Below are 10,065 nucleotides of genomic sequence, written 5' to 3' on the forward strand. Positions count from 1 at the left end.
CCCTCGCCGCCGCCCCCCCCCCCCCCCCCGCCCCCGCTCATCCCCCGGTACCGGCCGCAATCTCTCTTTCTCCTGGAGCTCGGTTCCCACGACAATGGATCCCAGATCTGGCGCGTCGCCGCTCTTCGGCATGACCGCAGTCGGCCCCCCGGCTGATGTTGATCTTTTCCCTTCGGTTCGCCTTTCCCTCCCGCTCCTCGAACATCCTACTTGCCCTCCCCCCCCCCCTCCTTTGTTTGTCCTGTTCCGCCTCTTTCCTTCTCCTTCCCTCTCCCTGTCCTCGCGCTCTGTTCTCATTCTAATGTGCACCTGCTGGTCAGATGCCTTCGGAATCCTCCTGGGCCGACTTCGAGCAGAAGGTCCTCGAGGCTACGGCTTCCTTTTCCTCGATGGCCGAGGCCTTTGGCGACGCGCCCTCACCAGCTGCCGGTTCCAGCTCCTCAACGACCGCGGCCCCGGCGCCATTGGCTGGGGCCGAGCCGACCCCGCCCGTTGGTTCTGCCCTTTCTCCCTGCTCCCCCTCTTCCAAGCGCGAGCGTCCCCGGGAGGATGGCGAAGAGGAGGCCTCCTCACCGCCGCCCAAGCGCCCGGCCACCGATGCCGAGGATTCCGCAGCAGCCTTTGTCGGCTTCCGCACGGCCGGCTCAGGCGCTGCCATCCCGCTCCAGGCAAAGTCGCTTGCCGCCGCGGAAAAACTCCTCGGCGAGGTTGAGCAGTCCACGGCATCGATGTTGTCGCAAACGCGGCCGGCCCAAGAGCAGGAGGATGTCGCGGCCAAGGTGCCTGACACGCTTGCCGAAAGTGACCCCGGCTTCCAGGGCTTCAAAACTGCCGGCAGTGGCAAATCGATTGCCATCTCCGAGGCATCGATGTTGAAGGCACGCGGAATTGTCCGCGACGTGGAGAAGGATCTGGCTGTGGCTGCCCCCTCGGGCGAGGGGACAGCGGGGACTCCGCCCCCGGGGCCCGGCCCCATGGCCCCGGAGGCGCCGGCGGAATTTGTGGGGTTCCGGCTGGCCGGGACCGGTGGCACGGTTCGCCTCTCGGCAGCGGCCCTGGCCCAGGCTGAGAAGTTGATTGGCTCGATCGCCAGCAGCCCGGAGCTGCCTGTCGGGCCGGGGGAGCCGGCCGCGGGGGCAGCGCCACCGGCGGCGCCTCCCGCCAGCAGCGCCCCGCGTCGTGTGGGCCTCGGCGCCAGCCGGCCCGCCCTTGGACCACGCTTCCGATCGGGGGCGCCCTCTCAGCGCCCTTTCAAGCCGCCGACCCGGGTGCCGGCGCACGCGCCGAGTCAGACCAATGCCGGGGAATGACGTTTCCGATGAGGCCCCCCCCCCTGCTGCAGCCAATACATTTATCCTATCGTATACCAACGGTCCCACGCGGACAGTGGGCACATTTCGCGCACCTTCCAGACCCAAGCGTGGGCAGATGGCCGCGTGTCGGGGCCATGCCTGCCGGGACCGGGCGCAAAAAAGGCTCCTGTGTGAGTGCCCCGGGGCCGGCCGCCGTACACACCACGCAAGAGGGGGTTTCTCTCCGCGGATCAGCCCGCACCTCGTGCGCGCTGTTCCCCCGGTCCGGGGCCCGGCTCTTTCCTCGGTGGAGGCCCATGTTCCGGGGGGATGTGTGGCGTGCCATCTTTTTCCTCCGGGGCGGGGGGGGGTCTTTTTGAGACCCCACTGTGGGGCCGTGGGCCGCGGGTTGAAGGGCACAATCAGTGCTCGTATTCCCCTTCCCCCTTCCTCCCTTCCTCCGCCTCGTTTTCCTTTCCTCCCCCCTCTCCCTCCCTCCCTCTCTCCTCCCGTGACTGCGCGTCCGTCAGGAACACATAGTGACCATGGTCCCGATCCCGGCCAAGAAGCGGGCACCGGCTGGCCCATCGGCTGCTGGCAAGAAGCCCACCCCTGGCGGTGCTGGTAAGCAGCTCGCCAAGGCAAAGTCTGGTGCCGCCGCCAGCAAGAAGTCCGCCAAGGCGGCGCCTGCTCTCTCGGATGAAGACCTTGATGGGTTCGTCCATGTCCCTTCTTTTCCCTGCCGTGCTTCCTTTCACCTGCTTGGTGTTTTGGTCTCGCCCCGCAAGGAACGCTGATTTGCCTCCTTCTCCCCCCCCCCCCAATAGGTTCCGTCTGCACGATGTGCAGGACGACGCCTATGACTTCGGCGACGACGATGAGTTTGGTCTCGGTGACGGCGAGGCAGAGTTTGCCTCTGAGCACGACGACCGGCCCTCTAAGAAGGCCGGCAAGAAGAAGGCCGGCAAGCCGGCCGACGACTCGGATCTCGAGGAGGAGGACGACAATGACGCCGATGATGTCGATGGCTCCCTTGCCAAGGAGTTCATTTCGGCCGCCAAGCGCAAGGGCAAGGCTGGCTCCTTCGTGTCGATGGGTATGTGGCCATGCGCGGCGTCGTTCTGGGGCCTCATTTTCTTTGTCCCTTTTTTTCCCCCCCATCCTTGCCTGCCTTGGTGACCAGCCCCCGACTAACCGGCCGCCATCCAACAGGCATCTCCCGGACCACCCTGCGCGCCATTCAGCGCAAGGGCTTCTCCCAGCCGACCCCCATCCAGCGCAAGACCATTCCCATCATCATGGAGGGCAGCGATGTGGTCGGTATGGCGCGCACCGGTTCCGGTAAGACCGCCGCCTTTGTCATTCCTCTGATTGAACGCCTGCGGTCCCACTCGGCCAAGGTGCGTCTTGCCGATTGCCTCTCACAACCCCGAGGGTCTTCCCTCGCGCCCGCTCCCTCCGCCCCCTCCCCGCCCCTGGCTTCCGTGATCCTGACCCCATCCGCCGTCACTCCGTGCTGGAATGTACTTTCCACCGCCCACTCCCCTCTCCAGGTCGGCGCCCGTGCCATCATCCTGAGTCCCTCGCGTGAGTTGGCCCTGCAAACGCACCAGGTGTGCCGGGATCTGGGCCGCTTTACGGATCTGCGCACGGCCATGTTCATTGGTGGTGAGAGTCTGGATGACCAGTTCACCGCCATGGCCAACCATCCGGACATCATCATCGCCACCCCCGGTCGTCTGTTGCACGTGCTGGTGGAGATGGACTTGAAGCTCCTGGCGGTGGAATATGTGGTCTTCGATGAGGCCGATCGGTGCGGCATGGGCTTCTTTTCTTCGGCTTTTTGCCCCTGCTTTTCCTGCTTCTTTTTTTCCTCGATCTAACGGATTTGCCCTTCCTCCGCCCTCCTCGCGACAGCCTCTTTGAGATGGGTTTCGCCGAGCAGATCAATGAGATTCTCAGCCGCCTCCCGCCCAATCGCCAGACGCTGCTCTTCTCGGCCACCCTGCCGAAGATGCTGGTGGAGTTCGCGCGTGCCGGCCTCACCGATCCGGTGCTGGTTCGCTTGGATTCGGAGACCAAGATCAGCGACGACTTGAAGGTATACATCGATAATGCGGGCCATGTCCCTTCCTGGGGGGCCATGTGGCAACTTTGGTCGGGTCATCTTTCCCTTGTCCCCTTTTCTTACACACCAAACTAACTTTCCTCCCCTTCCCAGATGTCCTTCATCGGCACTCGCCAGGAGGACAAGTTCTCCCTCGTGCTCTTCACTCTGCGGCACATCATCCCCGAGAAGCAGGTATCTTTTGCGGATGCTTTGCTTTCTTCCCTTGCCCCCCCCCCCCCTCCCCCGCTCAGCTCTCCTTCTTTGCCGCCCTGGTCATGCTACTTACCTTATCCCGGCCCCAGCAAACCATTGTATTCGTGCCGACGCGCCACCATTGCGACTACCTGCAGCTTATGCTGCAGCTTGCCGGGATTGAGTCGCGATCGATCTATGGTCAGCTGGACTCATCCGCGCGGCACATTTCCCTCAGTCGCTTCAAGAAGAAGACTCTTCGAGTGCGTGTGCCTCTTTTGGGTGGGATTTTTCTCTGTTGGCGGAGCAAAGAAAGAAAGGGAAAGCCTCTCCCACCTCTCGCGTGGCTCTTTCGCCGCCCTTTAACCCGTGGCTCTGTGATTCTTTCTTTTTTTTTCTCCCCTCCCCCCCCCACCCCCACCCTCTCGTGCATCGGGACGGCCGGATCCGCCGCCCGTGTCATGATAGATTCTCATCGTGACGGATGTTGCCTCGCGTGGTTTGGATATCCCCCTGCTGGACAATGTGATCAACTACAACTTCCCCGCTCGGCCGAAGCTCTTCATCCATCGTGTGGGTCGTGTTGCGCGTGCTGGACGCTCGGGCAATGCCTACTCGCTGGTGTCCTCCGACGAGCTGCCCTACATGATGGAGCTCCAGCAGTTCCTCGGCAAGCCGCTGACCGTGGTGCCGACGCAGTACAAGTCCAAGGCCGAGCTGGAGGATTTCGACCAGAAGACACGCGGCGTGTCGGTGCAGTATGGTGTCGTTCCGCCGAACACCCTGGACTCGGAGAATGAGTGGCTTTCCCGCCAGCTGGAGGACAATGTGGATCTGCACTCCATGAGCAAGGTCATCACCAATGCCCAGAAGATGTACATCAACACCCGTCCCCAGTGTGACAATCCGGAATGCCATGACCGCGCGAAGGAAGTGCTCGATGCCAAGGCCGGCATTCACCCGCTGTTCATCAATTCCATTCAGGATGGCGAGGTGGAGCAGGCTTCCATCATGGACCAGATTCGCTCCTTCCGGCCGCAGATCGTACGTTGTGGCCGTCTTTTTCGCTGTGTGGCGGCGCGCGTGGGCACGCGCGATGTGCATGGGTGGGCGGCATTTTTAGACTCATGCGTCGCCCCCGGGGGGGTATGTTCACTGACATGAGTTGTTTCCAATGGCAGACCATCTTTGAGCAGGGCAAGAACGCCCGTGGCGGGCAGCTGCTCATGCAGAAGACTCGCCAGCTTCACTCGAGTGTGCGCTTCACCAGCGAGCTGATCAAGGAGAAGAAGCAGCTGGCAACGACCCTGCTGTCGAAGCTGCCAGCCGTGGCCAAGAGCGCATCCAAGCGGGACACCCGCTTTGACTCGGACTCCGAGGGCGAGGATGGCCTGGAGCAGGCGGAGCTCAACTCGCCTGAGGTTCTGAGTGTCTTCAGCAATGTCGTTTCCACCGGTGGCCGGAGCATGAGCGGCGCCTTCCGGGACAAGGCCAACTACATTGCCTACCAGCAGCAGGACACCCACACCGAGCGGGGCTATTCTCTGTCGGAGTCCGGGAACTTCGTGCAGCAGGCCCAGGGCGCGTCCATGGACATGATTGGTGATGACAGCGAGACCATGCGCAATCACAAGGTGCAGATGAAGTGGGACCGCAAGAAGAAGAAGTTCGTCCGGTCGGACCCTCTTGGAGCCATGTCGGCGGATGGCAAGACCAAGATGATTCGCACGGAGGCCGGAAACCTGATCCCGGCCAACTACAAGGCCGGTGCGTATGACGAGTGGAAGAAGCGCAACCGAGCCCTGCTGGACCGTACCGACACGTCCAGCGGATCGATCGAGTATGGCCGGAAGTCCGATGGGCGTTGGGGACTGAAGAAGTGCGCTCCATTTCGGTTCCCTCCTTTCTTGGCTTTGGAGCGTCTGGCGGGGGCGGGGGCGTTGCTGAGGCGAAAGGGAGAAGAGCAGCAAGGAGAGACAAGACAGACAGGCGCTCAGCTGGGGGGTTTCTGACATCGGAATGCGGCAAACATCCAACCACCCCACCCAGGCGGACTTTCGAGTCGTCGGAGTTCCAGTCGTCATTCGATGGCGAGGGTGGTGACGAGTCGGGCGGGAGCCAGCCGGCGGCCAAGCGTGCACGCACCGCCGGCGGTGCCGTCCAGGCTGGCAAGAAGAAGGGCCCGGGCGGTCGTCCCATCAAGAGCGAGGTCAAGTCGGCCGAACAGTTCCGCAAGGCTCAGATTGTGCGTACCACGTAGCCAGGGCAATGTGTCTGCGATTGTGTGCTCTCCCTCCCTTTTGAATGTCCACGCGCTGACCGCTTTTCATTTTTCCCGTCCTTTTTTTTTCCGGTGCGTTGTGTGCGCGCACACCCTCTGCAGACCAAGCACCGCAAGCAGGAGTTCATGGAGTCCCGCCGCCGTATCAACGAGAAGCGCCGTGCTGCCTCTGGCAAGAAGAAGAAGTGATTGTGCTTTGCCCGTGCGCCTGGGAGCACGTCAAGGCCCTGGCCATCCTCCGGCCATTTTTGGGCGGTTGCCGCCCATGCCCAACGGGGGCCTGGCTGTGGGAGCGACACACACACACATACCCCGGCCAGTCCGATTTTCCCCTCCTTGCTGCCAATAAAGATAGATAATCATCCAACACACCCGAGGACAAATGGAGGTCGCTTGAGGGGAGGAGAAAAAAAGAAAAAGTATATTGCTCTGAAGGAGGGGGGAAAAGGGGAAAGCCTAAACTACAGCTCACCGTCTAGGAGACAAAGGTTGTGCAAAGAGACGAAGGGGGAGGGGAATTGCAGTTGTAAGTGCGTGTGTGTGTGTGTGTGTGTGTGTCTCGGCGTGCAGGCATGGCGATGAAGGCATGGGCAAGGAGGAGGGCGAGAGAAGGGGAGAAAGAGGGGGGGGGGGCGGGAGACGCACCACTGGGGACATCCTGCTGGAGAGAATCGATCTCAGCCTGGATGGTATCCAGACGGCTGTTGATCGATCGGATGTTGTCTTCGCTCTTGAGGAAAATCTCCTCCGTCTGGGGGAAGCCAGCAAAGGAGCCGGACACATCATCGCCATGGGACGGCGGCAGAAGGAGTCGATCGGTGGACAGGCTATCCACCAAGGGGTGCACCGGTCCTGAAGGGGTGATCCCCACGGCGACGTGGCCGGTGGAGAAATCCGGCGGCGAGTGGCTCAGAGGGAAGTGCAGATCCGAATGGGGATGCCCGCGGGTGTGATGGGAAAGGGAAGGCAGTGGGGCATCCGAGTCCGAAACGATGATAACCCCAGGACCAGGGACAGGCGTGGAGGCGCCTCCAGGACTGTGGTGCGAGAGGATCGCATGAGGATGCGCCTCGACCAGGGGATAGTAGGGAGATTGGGATGGTTGGGAAGGCTGCTGCGCGGCCGATGGAGAGAGAGTGGCGGCCTGGACAGCATCATTGGCCAGCTGAGGCAGCTCGGAAGCATGGTGTGTGCTCAGGGTGGGAGAGGTAACGGCCGAGGAGGCGCCGGAGCTGGAAGAGGCAACCGGAGTCGGGGCGGTGGAGGCAACACCGCCCCCCGGGGTGCCGGACTGGCCCGGGGCCGAGGGAAGCTCCTGAACTTGGGACTGCGACTGCGGCTGCGGCTGCGGCTGCTGTTGCGAAGCATACATGTCCGCATGGCCACCTGCATTGACGGAGAAGCCCGCCCCTGGAGGCGGGAGGCCACGGGTACCATAGCTACCGTGATGTGGGTGGCCGTTGGTATGATGGACCGATGGCGGTGGGTCATGGTGCCCATAGTGCGAGGCCGGCGGACCATGGTGCCCGTGGTGCGGCTGGGACAGGCCATGATGTGGCGGGAGCGGGCCATGGTGCGAGGGGGGACCATGCGACGTATGATGCCCATGACCGCCAGGCCCGACGCCGGCGCCGACATGCGGCGTGGTAACATGCGAATTGTGGTAGGTACCGCCATTGGGCGAGCCGTAGTTATAGTGGTGTCCGGCATCCGGCTGGCCAATGTAGTCGCCGGTGTCGCCGGGACCCGAAGGGGCAGTGATGTCCGAAATGACCGCCCCATCGGAATAGCTGGTGGAGGAGGCACGCGGCCCGCCGGGGCCCATGGATCCCATGGCAGTGGCCCCGCCGGCCCCCGGGGAGTGACCGCCATCGGCGCCCTGGAAATAGGTGAAGGGGGTGGCAGATTGGTGGAAGGCACCATCCGGGGCGCCGCCACTTCCGGGCCCCACGCCAGCATCGTAGCCCGGAGCACCGGCACCAGGGCCGGTGGACCCGGCCGACAGCTGGCGCCCAGTGTGAACACCAGCTCCGAAGCTCAGATGAGGGGGCGAGGGATTGGCATAGATTCCGGCCCCCGGCCCATTGGGACCACCGCCGGGGCCGCCAGTCGCATAGTGCCCGTAGGTGGTCGAAGAGGGGGCAAGGGACATCGGTGCGTACATGTCTTCGCTGGGATTCGGGCCGGTGCCAGAGCCAAGGGCACTGATGCCACCACTGGACAGTGTACGCGGGATGATGGATGAGGTCGTCGGCCCGGGGGAGGGCTCGGGGGTGCCAGATCCCCCGCGCAGAGAGGAAAAGAGGTCCATCGACCGGGAGGGCTGGAGGCTGGATGCGAAGGCCGGCAGAAGGGGAGATCCCGAAGCCCCGAGCCCGGGGGTGGTGACAAAGTTGCTGGCCATGCTCTGGAGCAGGGGGAGGGGATTCTGCCCGGCGACAAAGGTCCCCGGGTGAACCGCGGCGGCCCCGGGGCCAGCTGCATGCATGGCATTGGAAGCCTCCTTGAAGATGAGATGGGGGAGGGCGTCGGGGCCATCCCCGCGGCCACTGGTCAGCAGGCGATTGGTGGACAGGGGGGCAGCCGGGTGGTGTCCCATTTTGGTGTAGATGATGAGAAACTGCATGATCCGGTCGGTGAGCTTGCGCTGGCGTTCATAGCGCTCTTGCGTGCTTGCGACCTGGTCCCAGAGGCTCTAAGGGGGGGCAGGGGGAGAAAGGAGGAGAGACGAGCACCGGAGACGATGACTGGGGTCAGTATGCACGTGGACATGCTTCGGCGGCGGCGGCGGCGGCGGCGGCAAAAGGAGGAGGAGGTGGGAAAGGGGAAAGAGAAAAAAGCGGACCTTGTTTTCAGAACGAAGGAGTTTGATGCTCTCGCTGAGGAGGGCCTGCTGCTGGCGAATCTGGTCAATGCCTTGGATGGCTTTCTTAACATCGGAAGAGGTGCCAGATGCCTGATGGAGAAAGGGAGGAGTACACGACGAAGAAATGACAAGAAGTTAGCATCGCGCGGGGGGGGGGGGGGGGAACAAAAAAAGGGCCTGGCCAAGGAGTGAGAAGAAAAACCAGGCAAAATGAGCAGGACAGCACGTACTCTGGGCTCGGAGTTCTTTCGCTTCACATGGATGAGCATGTCCGGCTTGTCGCGCATGAAGTTCGGATTGACGAACTCCCAAGCATCCTGGTCCTCCTCCGGCTGGAGGACTCCCTGGTGCGTGTGCGGGACCTTCTTGAAGCCATACATGTTCAGCTGGCGCACGAAGCTGGAAAAGTTGCTGTGCTTGAAGTACTTGGGCAGAACCTCGCGCGCGAACCCCTCAGGCTTGAGAACGAGGAAGGTCGTTCCATTTTGGTTCCAGGTCATCAGGTGCTGGAACTTGTTTTCGGAAAGCATGCTATGTATGCACGAAGGAAAGACATTAGAACGGAGAGAGAAATGCTGGGGAGGAAGAGGAAGAGGGGGAGGCACAGTGGCAGGGATGGAAGCAAAGAGATGCTGAGCACACGCACCGATAGAGCTTGTCCAAGAAGGCAGGGATCTTGACATCGCTGGAGTCCGTCAGCGCAAGCTGGGTCTTGGTGCGGCGGGCAAGGGCTGCACGGCCGGCGGCACGGGCGGGAGGTTAGCAAGAACAAAGGCAACAAGGGTGAGGGAGAATAGGAGCGGTCGCTAGCGTGTGCGTGCTTGCGAGCATGCGCGAATGCAAATGCGACGCAAGCACAAGCGGAAGGGCACGACCGCCAGCCGAATGACACAAGTGCGTACCTCCGCCTTCAACTTTGATGGCCTTCGGAGGCGGGGAGGACACTGGCGAGGAGTATTGCGAGTCCTCGGAGTCGGAGGAAGGCTGTGGCGCGCGACGCTTCCCCCGAATGGAGGCCGTTGAGGAGGAAGAAGAAGGCGCGACCACCGAGGAAGAGGAAGCCGAGGTCATGGAGGAGGAGGAGGCCGAGCTCGAGAGACCCCCGGCCGTCGGGGACTCGGGATCCGAGGGGGGATCAGTCGGGGGCCGGGCATTCGATGGACGCCGAGCGGTGCGAGCGTTCCGGGGGGCGACGTGCGGTGGCATCGCTCTCTCTGGGACGAGGGAAGGGAACTGGGGGGGAGAGAGAGAGTGTGTGCGTGTGCGTGTGTGTGTGGACGCGGACCAGGAACTACGCGATGATGAGGGGGGAAGGAAGGGAGGG

General features: G+C 62.8%; 3 protein-coding genes across 3 annotated transcripts; 2 read left to right on the plus strand and 1 right to left on the minus strand.

Moving 5' to 3' along the window:
- The first annotated feature begins 29 nt into the window (after positions 1-29).
- Positions 30-1,370, plus strand: H696_03198 (hypothetical protein). The gene is made up of 2 exons (XM_009497082.1): positions 30-175; positions 321-1,370. Exons 1-2 carry the CDS (start codon positions 95-97, stop codon positions 1,308-1,310), a joined length of 1,071 nt encoding a protein of 356 aa, XP_009495357.1. The 5' UTR covers positions 30-94; the 3' UTR covers positions 1,311-1,370.
- A 325-nt stretch (positions 1,371-1,695) lies between these two features.
- On the plus strand, positions 1,696-6,244 carry H696_03199 (hypothetical protein). The gene is made up of 11 exons (XM_009497083.1): positions 1,696-2,007; positions 2,120-2,388; positions 2,505-2,692; positions 2,846-3,105; positions 3,210-3,393; positions 3,514-3,594; positions 3,705-3,857; positions 4,063-4,638; positions 4,776-5,473; positions 5,644-5,839; positions 5,978-6,244. Exons 1-11 carry the CDS (start codon positions 1,838-1,840, stop codon positions 6,062-6,064), a joined length of 2,862 nt encoding a protein of 953 aa, XP_009495358.1. The 5' UTR covers positions 1,696-1,837; the 3' UTR covers positions 6,065-6,244.
- A 29-nt stretch (positions 6,245-6,273) lies between these two features.
- On the minus strand, positions 6,274-10,016 carry H696_03200 (hypothetical protein). Its single transcript, XM_009497084.1, has 6 exons — positions 9,644-10,016; positions 9,388-9,472; positions 8,972-9,272; positions 8,721-8,831; positions 6,521-8,570; positions 6,274-6,350 (listed from the first exon to the last, which is right to left on the minus strand). Exons 1-6 carry the CDS (start codon positions 9,945-9,947, stop codon positions 6,337-6,339), a joined length of 2,865 nt encoding a protein of 954 aa, XP_009495359.1. The 5' UTR covers positions 9,948-10,016; the 3' UTR covers positions 6,274-6,336.
- Positions 10,017-10,065: the final 49 nt, after the last annotated feature.

Source organism: Fonticula alba (assembly GCF_000388065.1).
Source record: "Fonticula alba strain ATCC 38817 unplaced genomic scaffold supercont2.4, whole genome shotgun sequence".
In the NCBI taxonomy this organism is placed as follows: Eukaryota; order Rotosphaerida; family Fonticulaceae; genus Fonticula; species Fonticula alba.